Genomic DNA, 14,131 nt, shown 5'->3' on the forward strand with positions numbered 1-14,131 from the left:
GTTGAAATTCGAAATTATGAAGTAAAATATAGAAAATTTTAGAATAGAAAATAATAGAAATTAATTATAAATCTTAAGACGTTATTTTGGAAATTTAAATCGTTTGCGATCGACATTATATTTTTCAAGATTCGAAGTAAGATTTCTAAATTTTTAATTAGAAAATATTAGAAATTAATTGCAAATCTTGGAATTAAAATATATATGTTACATGTATGAAAACTTGTGAGAAGAGAAAAATATCGACCGATAAAAATTAATCATATGGAAATTCATTTATTTCGATCGGTTCGAAATCAATTTTTTCATCAACAATGGAACAATAATCGCATTAATATACAATGACTAACCGATATCTGATTAAACGCATATACGAGAAAATTCTAAATTAATAATAATAATGCTTGACTTATTGTTAATATTTTTTTATTTTTTGACGAATTTACTTTTAATCATATTGTGTTAACATATTTTTCATGTTGCGAATAAATATTACAACGATAAAATATTACAGAATAATAAATTATTAAAAATTATTGAATCATAACGTAATTTATATTATAAAATATTTTCATAAATTTATAAATTCTATGTTCAATAAAATATTTATGATGTAATTATTCGATACAATATTCATAATGATAATAAATAAAATATTTCCACTATCCAATTTTCTCTTATGTAAATTTTGATTCAAAACTTTACAAAGCTCGATACAAGTGACGAATATTATTATGAAGTATTATCATAATAAGATTATTTATTAATCACGAATTCAATCGAATATTATAACTCGAATATCCTCGTTTTAATCCAATTTTCTCAATATGGTAATTATTAAAATTTTATTTAATTATTAATCAAAAACAAGTAACAATTTTTAAATAAATTTATAATTAAAATAAAGAAGAAATCTTCATTTTTAAAATCTTTCTCTTTTTAATATCAACCCGAGTTCTCGTTCTTGAAATATCATTATAAAAAAAAGAACCATAATATTTTACCATTTTCAGATTTTTTCCTCGCACGCATTCACTGACCTATCGCAAGTTTCATAAGCACGCAATGGTCAGTGACAGACGATGAATCAGCGTCTTCTCCATATTATTGCGTGTTTTCAGGAAAGAATATAGGTCACACGAATTCGATCCCATTCGTCTTTTCGTGTCCATGTTTATATATATGGATATACTTTAAACTTTCACATCTCAGAAATAATATGAGATATCGATTTCGAATAAAGTTATCAATTGGACCTTTTTCTCTACATAAAGATTATATTTTGTTTAAATTTATGTTGATTATTTATATTTTATAAATGTTGTTAATTATTTATATCTTTTACAGCTATTATGTTAATAACGATGTTATTAATTATAAGAATTATACTTTAATTATTTAAACTTTTTTTTTTATTAAAGCATTAGAATAAAAATGATTGAAGGAAATTAGTTATAAAATAAATATTATTAAATTTTATAACAAATAATTTTTTATATTTAGTTTAATTTATAGATATTATTTTAATTTGTTAAAATAATATTTTTTTTTATAGTATACAATATACAATTTATAAAAAATATACAATTTAGAAATCTATTAAAACGTGTTATTCATAGATAAAATAAATATTTTCATAAAAGATCATCATGTTAAATGAAATAATAATTTATTAATAAAGAAGAGTTTTGCAATATTTTTTCATCAAATAACATATACTGTAATAAAATATTTTCATATAAACGAAATAATTGTTCAATAAAAAGAATGTTTATAAATTTATGTTAATTTATATATGTAAATACGAAGAACAGTTTTATTACATTTAATTAATTGTTATCACGTACATTTTTATATATTAAGCAATATTTTTCAATTTTTTTTGATTTGTATTTTTTTTATAATAATCTAATTATATATAATTTATATATAATAAAATAAGTTTAATAATGTATAAGAAAATATTTTAAAAATAAGTATTTCAAAATATAACTTTAACTTAACATTTAATTATTATCTCTATTTATGTGTAATTATTAATTAATGTAATATTTAATATTTTTTATATTGTGTTGATATTATTCTAATATTATATATATTAATGTTTCCGATATTTCTAACGAAAGAATTACTTTATATTTCATTTTTCTCTTCTCTTTTCTCTCTCTCTCTCTTTCTGTTATTTATAAAAAATATTAATAAAATAATAAAATTTAACCATATTAAATAATAAATAAATATAAAAAATTAAATTAAAAATTCATTAGCTTCTTATGAGCATTAAAATAAATATTTATTTGTTAAACAAACCAAATTCGCAAATTGATGTTTGCTATTAGCCGCATTAATATACTCGAAGGATATATTTGGAAACTCACCCTAAGAATCTTCCAACGATACCCATGCCATATTGCCTCCTGTTGCTGTTGTCGAATATTCGGTCAATGGTACTTGGAGAAATTCTCGTAGGACCGGTAAAATCCTTCCTAAGAGTCACTCCCTCGTCCTGCCGCACCCTCGTACTTTCGGCCAACGGACTATGATACCTCAACCTGCCTCAACTCGTTTTTCTGTAATCTCCTTCTTGTTGTAGATTATAATACGTTTAAACTCGACGTTGGATACTTTTATGTATCTTATCCAAAATCGAGGATCAACGTACAACTTTCGCGATTGATTTTTTTCCTTTTCATGAATTTAATGATATTATAATACAGCAAAAATATATTGAATCTATTTTGATATATCGTATCAAAGAATTGAATTCGAATTGAAATTGAATTTCTTATAATATTATATTAATTTTTACAATCGATTAAATTTTATTAAAAATTTATATTTAAATTATAAATTTATTTATATATTACACAGTAGATATTTAAGTAGATATTTTAATTTTTTTAATATCTCATACGAAATTCAATTTTTTCGCGTAAATCGTTTAACATGTCGATTATCAGATAAATTCATCTACATGAAAAATAATATATGGTACATAAAGAATTAATTAATTTGTAAATATATAAATATGAAGAAAGAAAAAAATTATTATTTTATTATTTTATATTATGATAACCTAATTTAATTGTAATTAGATTAGGTTATATTAAATATATGAATATTTTACAAAAATATTTGTTTATTTAATTTAAATAGAATTAATTTCATCGATTTTTATTGATTTTTGTAATAGTTAATATATTAATAATTGATGAATATGGTTCAAAAATGTATTCGTTTCAAGGATAAAAAGAATAAAATTTTTTACCTTGAAATGTAATGGTCCCTCGAGATGTGACGAGATCTTCTGACCTGTCCATCAATTGCCGTCCTCTCATCTTTTTGTGGAGCAAACCTGGAAATAATTATTCCATTTATTTTACCCATCCTCCTCCTTTAAATCACATTCATTTAAAATAAAGAAAGTAAAACTTAATTTCTTATAAATAGTTTTCTATAATTATATTACAAATGTATATATATTACAATAATAATTTTGTATTAAAGAATTCAAAATTATTATAATTAAAATTTATCATTAAAAGTAAGAAAATTGGGAGTATATATTTAAAAATAACAATATATATTTCTAAACATCTTATATAAAATTTATAACTCCTGAATAATAGATCTATAGAGAACTATGATATTTTTGAATTTTCGATATTGTACAATAAACAAAATATTATTGCTAACATAATGTATTCTGAAACCTTACCTGACCAATTCCTCGGATGTCTCTCTGTCACCCGCAGAATCGAGCAGATCCGCGACTTTTGCACCGTCCTCTTCGTCTTTCACCAGGCCACCGAGACCCTGCTCGACTTGAGATTGTGGTTGTGCAGGAGGCGGCGGAAGCGGGGGCGGAGGCGGGGGTGGCCTGTCGAAGAAGGATTCCTCTTCGTCCTGACCATTTTCCGGTGACGTCACCGATTCTGACCTCGCCATGTAGGTGAGCACGCTTGGTGGGAAGCTTCGTGATTCAGGTCTTGCTTGTGATCCCTCTCGGGGCCGTGGTCGAGTTAACGACTGTAACAAAAATATAAAATTCATCAACAAAAATTAATGATTATTATATTTTTAATTATATTTAAATTAATTAAATATAATATATATCTGATCTTGTATTGGTGAAATAAAATTTAAGCATTTTGAAATATTTAAATATACATTATTCTCTTATATATTAAATAAATACATAAAATTAAATAAAGCAGAATTACAATCAATTTTTAATTTTTTTTCATATTTTTTGATATTAATATCAAATTTTATTATTAGAACTTAAATTTATAAAAACTAAATAAGTTTGTTTTTGATAGAATTGTTTAATTTATACATTTTGTCATTTATGTATAATTCTATACTATATCTCGAATAGTTTAATAATTCTATATTTTTTTCAACCTATGGATTATGTTACAATGTTATTGGATTTTGCATTAAATTTCTAATGAATTGCGAAATAAATATTGTTTGAACTCTTTAATTACTCGAAATTAATTGAAATATATCATACAATAATTCTAAACTATCAAGTTTTTAAAAATTTCATGTTATAAATATTTGGGTCATGATACAATTACAAACTAATATAAGTCTTGCGGCAGAAATGATGAGAAATGCCGAGAATCTCAATATATTTCACTTTTATCGTTCGAAACATTTTATCGAATGAAATATTAAGATCGTAGTTTATTTGAAATTACTAGATTTCTGTACGCAGTGATCGTCGTAAATAAGATAATAAATTGAAAAGTCAAATTACTCTCGATGAATCTTTTACTATTATTACAGTAGTTCTATCATTTTAATAATAAAATTTTTGTTTTACTTCTTTATAATGTTTTATATATCTCAATTATGAAATAGTTATATTTTTTCATTTTTATGTATTGAGATATTTAAGGAATAAGGATTTTATAATAAAATTTTATAATTTTATAATAAAATAAAAAAATTATTAAAAAATTATTAAAATCTTCCTTTGAAATCTTATAAAAAAGAATTGCAAAGAATTTGTATATATAATATTATATATATAATATCGAATTTATCGACTGTAATTGGTTATATATAATAATATTAAATATTTAATAATTAATATAATTAATTTATAATATAATTAATATTATTAATATAATAGTATAATATAATATTATAATAATATTAATTATTGTATATTCATTATTATGATAATATAAATGATTAATTACATATACGATAATTAACAAAATTGAATTAAAGTTTTATTTATTTTTTTTGTTTAAATTTTGACATTCTTATTTTTACATTTCACATATATCTAAATTTATCAAATCAAATATAATTTTGTACCTTCGTTATCTATCTATTTAATTTATAAAAAAAAATTTTTTCATAGAATTTAAAGTTCATATAATTTATTATAATACTTATTATACATAATATATATATTTGTAAAAATAATTTTTAATAATCTTTGCTATACATTTAATACTACTATCTTATTCAAATATAAAATATCAATCATTTAATAACTTTTTTGATAATATAGATTAATTATCATATTCCTACTAAATTAGAAAATATCTCAATATCTACAAATGACAATGTCCATATTCTATTTTACCATTTTATTATTTATTTATACTATTTTATATTTTAATATATTATTTATACTATATATGCTATTTTATTCAACCCATTATCTTTTATTTAATCTACCATTTTCTTCAATATCAATCTTTTCAAACCATCATGTTCATGAGCAAAGCATGCATTTAGCGCTGATATTACCATTGTAAATAACATTTACCTATATTGCTTTTATTAATCAAACAATTAACCAGGATTTCGAAATAGAAACATTTTCCGTTTAGAACATAGTGTATATCTATGATCCTGTTATAGGTTGCTAATTTCGAGGAGAATAACCATCATTCATTAATATTAAACTAGGGGGGCTGCTACGTCTGTTACAACAATGCTACAATACCAGCCAATTGATTGGAACCGGCGTAATGCTATTTTACCAGCGGTCGATAACAACCTCGGGAATTATTTTATGCAATTAACCGTGCAATTATTCATATCAGAAAACAGAGCGAGCGTAACTAACGTCGTGTCTCGTGTGCACATTAATTTGCACGGCGACGAACCGTAATGCCCCTCTAATAGCTACCACGTTGATTACGTTTCCTCGCGAAATCTCTCTTGCACACGAGTTCACCTTCTATGTTCTCCTTTTCTCGTATCCTAGATTTTAATTGCCTTTCACATACGATGGATATCTCGAGACTTTATCCGGCGTTAACAACCTGTCACGACAACGTGTCGTTTCTTTTCTCTTCAATCGAACGTGGTTGTATCAACCCTTTGGAACGAAAGACTTTAAATTAATATGTTAGAATTATCTACTTTAGGCCATGTATTTACTAAAGATCGTTTAATATTATTAAGTGATGGGTCTTTCAATCGAGGATTTTAGAAATTGTGTGTTGTTTTGAAAAATTTTTGTTTTAATTATTATATGATAGAGTTTAATTTAGAATAAAGATATTTAAAATATATTTGTAATATAATTATTTATAATATAAATGACATAAATGATAAAATTTATTTTTGTATTGAATTGGTATGTATAAGATATTGAAATTGAAGTATCACATGATTAATAATTAGCAAAAGAGGATTATAAGTTTAATTAATTAATATGCTTGAGCAGTTTATTCACAAAAGAAATTACGAAATTTGTTTGTAAATAGATTAATATATTTGTAAAGAATACTGAGATAAAATAATTAATACATCAAAAATTAGATATATTTAATATTTTATATTTATTTTATATTTAAATTTCATTTAAAAAATAATGTTAACTTTCATATTTATATACAGATAAATTAATTAATAATACAAATAAATTACTTCTTTTTCGAAAAAAAATATAATCCATTTTTTTGAATAACAAATAGTTCTTATATTTGTAAATTAAAATGAAATATTCTGTACATAAATTAATATTTACTTTATATTTCTTAGGTAAATTATATTAAATACAATTTTTTTATTCCAATTCCAATTTTTATTCCAATTAAAAATGTATATAAATAATTATAATCTATTCTATATAAAATGTAATTTCTTGTTATTTTAAAATCAATTAAATTTTTTTTTTATTTCTATTTTTTCTATATATTTTTCTATCATAAAAGGAACAACAAAAATTGAATATTTTATGTTTGATAAATATGTAAAAATCATGTCATTTATATGTCATTATGTCATTTATACGAAAATATATATATATATATATACATGAAATCTGAGAAATTTTTCTAATATTCTAATATATTAATTAGAATAATAATATTCCAATATATAATTTTTCTAATTTTTGAAATTAAATGTAAAATTGAAAACATGTAAAATTTTAAACATGTAATATTGATCGAATATATAATATTAAACATTACGAGTAATAAATAAATATCAATAATTACTATTTTAATATAAGTCACAAATAATTGCAAACATTTTCTAAATTCAATGACTTAATGATATTTGTCGGTAAAATCTAATTTATATATAGAAAATCTTTTTATCATATAATCAGTAATATTATCAGTGCATTTTATTTAATTACGATTCTTTTATATTTTATTTTTTTATTACAAATTTTGCAATAAATATTTTATTCATTTTCATTATTTGATAAAAATGGATTCATCTTTAACTCAGTTTTATCTTAATAATATTCTATTTCTTCGAATTATATTCAATCTTTTAAATTCAAAACAGATGCTTAAATTTAATGCTCAATTATTAATTTGAGAATGCAAAATTTAACATGGATCATATCACACAATCAGCACTGACTACATATTATTATTATTATCGATTTTACATAATTATAATACCAATATTCATCGGTGGATAAAATTAATTTAATGAAATGAATATTATACATAAACACAAATAATGCATATACATGGAAAATAATATATCCATTCTTGCGTTCTAAACATGTGTAAAAATATGTAAAACATGCATTATACTATATAAATATAGAAATACTATACTATATACTAAATAAATAAATAATATAAAATAAAAAATATATTTTTAGAATTTTTTAATTACAAAATATTTATATCTGTTTCTTCCTTGCTTTATCCATTTCCCATAAAAACATGTAAAACATGTAAAAAATATTCACCATTTATTAATATATCTATTAATATATTATATATATAATACGTATAATACAATTATCAATTTTAACGAGATAATCAAATATCTATAAATTCTCTAAAAAATTTTATCCAAAGTTATAGAAAAATCTTGTGTTTGAAAAACGTGGAAAATCAATGTTTCGCATTTGACAAGTGAATGAAGAGCGCGAGATTAATCGGTTATTCCAAAACAAATCATTGTTCGTTTTTCAATGGTTTGATCCCCCTGACAATAGGAGGCGAGAAAGAGATGGAGCATTTCTATAGCATTATGTAGATCTGTGTTTAATTATCGTGTTCGTGGAACAACGAACGCTTCTAGTGAACTCATTAAGCGTGTCGCTTGTGGAGCAACGGTGATCGATATTAATGACGAATCAATGGTGTAATCCAATATCATCAGTTCGGCAGCTCGAGCAACGGACCTCTCCGTTATTAAGGACCAGGAATTAATACGAATTACTGCCGTGCGAATGGTGTTATTCCAATTAAAATCCAGACTGATGCGACCTCAAAAATTAAATCCTCACGAGAAATACACTCGGTATAATTGATAGTCTTTTGTTTCTTTTGTCCTTTTACTATTTTTCTCCTTTGTTCTCTTTTTCTCTTTCATCTTCGCTGGTGGAAAAAAGTAGAGGAACGGGGATAATGATAAAAATATCGTAAAATCATAAAATCGAACCAATGTGAGACGTGATGCATTGTTGATGTATTGATGGTAGATATATTCAAAAAATTTTAAATTAAAGAATCGTTAATTAATTATAATAATATAATAATATAATAATTATTATAATTAATATATTAATTATAATAATATAATAATATAATAATTATTATAATTAATATATTAATTATAATAATATAATAATATAATAATTATTAATTATTAATAATCGATAATAAGATTTATATTTAATATTTTTCAATATTTTGACAAAATTTTAGTAAAATTTATATTTTTTGAATTGTATTGGTATTATTTAGTAACGATATATATAATAATGGTAATTAGAAACAAAATATATTTTGAGTTATATGTATTACATGTATATATTAGAATAATAGAATGTTCCAAAAATATGGATTTCTGAGATAATTTCATGCAATATTTTCTTTTGCAAAAATTTTCGTTATTTTGTTTATTTTTCTAGAAAAATTTCATTATTAATGAATTATTAAAAAAAAACAGTAATAAGTATATTTTTTATTTTTTTTTGATTTAAGAAATTTTGAAAAATCCTTATCATCTAGAATAATTTTTAATATCTTGTAGAATAAAGTTATAATGTTTTCTTGAAAGCATTAAAATTTTAAAGAAAGTATTGAAGGAAAAAAATATAAATTGTTAAAATTATATTAATGAAGTATTATTGTAGGAGGAATTATATTCCTTTTTTAAATTGCGCGCTTTAATTTTTTTGTATTAAAATGATTCCCTTTCTCCAGATTAAAAAAAAAAAAGAAAATTTAACATTGAGTTAAATAGTTACAAGTTTTATAATATCTTTATAAAATATGTATTTATATTAAAATAAATAAATGCTAAAAATCATTAAACAAACTAAAAATGACAACAACGATTCTCTATTTTGTGGTTCGTTTTTATGAGAAAAAAGTCAATGATAATAAGAAATACTTAATTACAATGATAAGAAAAATACTTAAATCGCGTAAAGTTATTGTAATAAATTATTAATAATTTATCAAATCAAATTAAAAATTTTGTAAAATCAGTTCTATATATTTCTAATCTATTTATTGCCCCGTTATTTTTGAATCACGCAATTAAATAAAACAATATGAAAAAATTATTATTAACATTATTAATAATCGAAATTAAAGTGAAATTTACAATTACAAAATTATTGTTCAACAACTTCCCCTTTTCTTCCAAAAAAAAAATCGACTAACGAAATAACAAGAACAATTTCATTGTTTTATTCAAAATAAATTAAAATTATTCGATATTAGTAGAGAGTTGCTACGAGAATTAAACTTCTCAATCAAGAATTCATCCTAGTCGGCAAAATTACTGTTCGAGCGAAGACTGAAAATAGCTGAAAGTAATCAACAAACTTAAACGACAATAAACACCGCGAACAAGTTAATAGAGAGAAACAGGAAAGAGAGAGAAAGAAAGAAAGAGAAAGAAAGAGAGAAAGAGAAAAAATTGAAAGAGAGAAAAAAAAAGAAGGTACAAAGTGCATGAAAGAAACCAGAATTTACGTAACATCGGCAAACAGGATAGAACCTGGTCGAATGGAAAGGCTTTAAAATCGAATGGAATTTAATTTCGTGCCCGACATGCCGGAATTAACATTCTCCATGTTTATTGCACCGTATCGAACCCATCTGATGGGATTTTATATTGTCGTGACCCCTCCCGCTTGTCCCTGAACCATTAATTGCCCTATCGGTCGGTTCTTGCTCGCAATTAAGCAATGTCGTATATATTCAAGGGACACGCCTCCTCCTCCCCTCCTCCCGTGAAAAAAAGTATCGTTTATCAGTTACATCGGTTGAAATAAATGTCGAATTTTTGTGGATTTTATTTCTTTTTTTCTTTTTCTTTTTTCCTTTATAAGATGAGACAGACTAGTTTCGAAACAAAGATTATGGTTTCGATTCGATAAAGATAAGTTATTTCAATCTGAATTTTGATTATAATATATTTAATATTATTATATTAATGGTATAATAATTATTGTATTAATTGTATTGTGACTTACTAAGATATTTAATTGTTAATATTTAATTATCTCGAGGGATAGATAGTTTAACTTATTTTTATTATAAAATGAAAGTTCATAACAACTATTAGCTAATAATATTTATAATTTAGCATATCTAAACAAGATTTTGTCGAACTCGGTAAATAGATTTGAAAGATTGATAAAATTCATGAATATATGGATGCTTTATATGAAAATTCTACAGTCTACGTGATATTTACTTAGAAATAAGAACATTGATAGAATATTCATTATTAACAGAATGGAAGTTCATAACAATTCATCGGTAAACATAATCAATAAAACTTTGTCTCGAAAATTTTGTCGAACTCATTTAATAGATTTGATAGATAGATAAAACTTATCAATTTTGGAGAAACATTTCATACAAAGAAATCATCTATGTAATATTTATTTCGCTATAAAATATAAACATTTACTCAATATTCATATAGACAAATTGTAAAGATATTTGGAATTAAAAATTATAATCATTGCATCACAAAATTGTCGAAAATATAAAATTTCTTTTGAGGATGTAATTATTCTAAATATTTGAAAATAAAATAATATATTTTTTGATTAATGTTTTGTATGTAAAAGATACGTCAAAGTTAAAAAGTTTCTTTGTGTTATTTAATGGAAAGAATAGTGCAATTAATTAATAAAATAAAAGAATAGTGCAAAAATTAATTAAATAAAAATTATGTATAGAGTAAAATATAATTTATGGTGAAATTGAAGTGGAAAAAATTATATTGTACAAATATAATATAAATAGAAATAATAGAATTTCTTTTATTTTATTAAGAATTCTTTTATTTGAAATATTGTCATTTCAAAAAAAAAAAAATTTGAAATTTAACCAAAATTATCTATAAATTTTCATAGACATCAATTTTTTTATTTTTATTTTTCACTTTTTAACATAAATAAATTGATAATTTATACAATCTTATAATTATTAACTTAAATATATCTTATTTAAATAATTATAAAATTATATAACTAATTATTTATTTTAATTATTCATTTATTATTTTTAATTATCATGGATTTCTAATGTAATAATTCTAATTGAATTTTTACCTTTTTTTCTTATTATAGAATGTAAATAAAAATTCATTTATTTTTTTGATGCAAGATTTGACAAATTAATCTTATAACTTAATATCTAAATATCTAAATAAAGATACTGACACATAAAACATTTTTCATAAAAAATACAAAACGAAAATGAAGAAAAATATATAATATTTTTATGATAATTAGTACTATCAATTAAGAATTATTTTGATTAAAAGCATGCTTTTGAGATTTATTAAAAAGAAAGAAAAAAGAAATCTAATATTTATTATTTTGATAAATTTAATATATTAATAATTAATATAGTAATTAATTTTAGTTAATAAAAATATTAATTTATAATTAGAATATTTTTATTATCTTAAAAATATCTTTTTTTAAAAAAATTTTTTAAAAAAATTTCTTAAAAAGAGTTAAGATTTTTTTGGAATCAATTGTTTTGTATCAATAAAAAGAGAAATTAATATAATTTTTCATTAAATATTTCTTCAAGTATTGATATTTTTTTTTTTCAAAATCTAATTGAAAACTTATTGAAATTTATTGAAAAGAAGAATTGTTTCAAAAAATAATAATCATAAATAATAATTAATCAATTAAAAAAATATATAAATAAATATCATTATTTTTTTATTGGAATTATTCTTTCGAAATTATTATTATAGAATATGGGATAATTTAATATTACATATACAATTAAAAAAAATCATAAAATAAAATTAAATATTAAAGATATATCCAATATATCCAAATAATATCCAAAATATCCAAAATAATAGATTAATAATTTTTATGTTAAAAACATATGTTTTATTTCTTTTTCTGTTTCTTTCATTGAACTTATATATGTCATAATCTAAAAGTCAATCTGAAGATTGTATGACGTTTTGTTTGCAAACTTGTCAAATAAATTTCATTGCAGTAAGTCCTGTAGAATTTGTCGAGGATGAAAACGATTGCATTGCGATGCAAATCCTTGTTTATGGAGATGTATTATCGCGTCGCACAAGTTGTAAATTTCAAGCTTCGGTTCGATCCTACGGATTGTGAACCGTGTGTTCTCGTTCTCCAATTTCATTATTTTTTAACTGATGTTTCGAATTTTTATTGGATAATAAAACAGAAGCATGTCGTCTGAAATATTTTTCTAATACAACAAATAAATAAAAAATCACAGTTATCTTGAAATATCCTCTTTATTCTCTTATCAATGAACTTAATAATTATATGATATATATTAATATTGATTAATTTATATATATATATATATATATATATATATATATATATATATATATACTTATATATATATACTATATATATATACTATATATATATATACTATATTTTAATTTTGATTAATTTTTGATAAATATATCGATGTTTTTATGAATTTTTTATGATTTTTAAATATCAAGTTAAGATCCATATAATTAAGAGCATTATATCTCAATAGATAAATATTGATTATAATGATTTTTATAAATATTTTCGATCAATAAATTTATTTTTTCTATATATAAGAAAAAATCATTTAAAATATTATTTTCTATGATATATTTAAAAATCATCAAAATCTATAAGATAAATAAATTAATAGATTAATCCACATTTTTTCGAATTATAATTTTTCAATATTTTTATATTTTTTAATCTAATTTCTTAATTATATTTTAATTATATTTATAAATTTCTTAAGAAACTTAATTATTAACTTAATATCTTATTAAAGCTTTTGAGAACATTATTAAGCAAAAATATTTTGTGCTTATTGAAAATTAACTGATAGGCATATTTTCTTAAGAATCATTGGATTGTATTCTTTTAAATTGAAAAATAAAAATTTTGTTACGTTGTATTAATTAATATAATTCTTTGACCAAAAAATATAAAATACTTTCTAGCGTTTTTTTTTCTTTATTATTTAGAAATCATCAAATTATCATTAATTATACATTATTAATTGTACATTAATTATACATATTTCATTTTTTGTTACAATATAAAATTTTGGTTAATTATATCTGAACGATTCATGTTTATATTATAAATGAATTATCAATGGATTATGAATCATTACATTATATTAAT

The 14,131-nt window shown here is 21.4% G+C and overlaps 1 protein-coding gene across 2 annotated transcripts in view; it reads right to left on the minus strand.

Moving 5' to 3' along the window:
- The window catches only part of LOC108004397 (inactive rhomboid protein 1), a 383,917-nt gene that overhangs the window by 21,239 nt on the left and 348,547 nt on the right, over positions 1-14,131 (minus strand). For both annotated transcript variants that reach the window (XM_062085198.1, XM_062085197.1), the window contains exons 7-9: positions 3,719-4,029; positions 3,269-3,355; positions 2,379-2,552 (exon numbers count right to left, since the gene is read on the minus strand). In XM_062085198.1, the coding sequence (XP_061941182.1) occupies positions 2,379-2,552; positions 3,269-3,355; positions 3,719-4,029 (572 nt within the window). The remainder of the gene's footprint in view (positions 1-2,378; positions 2,553-3,268; positions 3,356-3,718; positions 4,030-14,131) is intronic.

The sequence above is a fragment of the Apis cerana genome, linkage group LG14, assembly GCF_029169275.1.
Source record: "Apis cerana isolate GH-2021 linkage group LG14, AcerK_1.0, whole genome shotgun sequence".
In the NCBI taxonomy this organism is placed as follows: Eukaryota; Metazoa; Arthropoda; class Insecta; order Hymenoptera; family Apidae; genus Apis; species Apis cerana.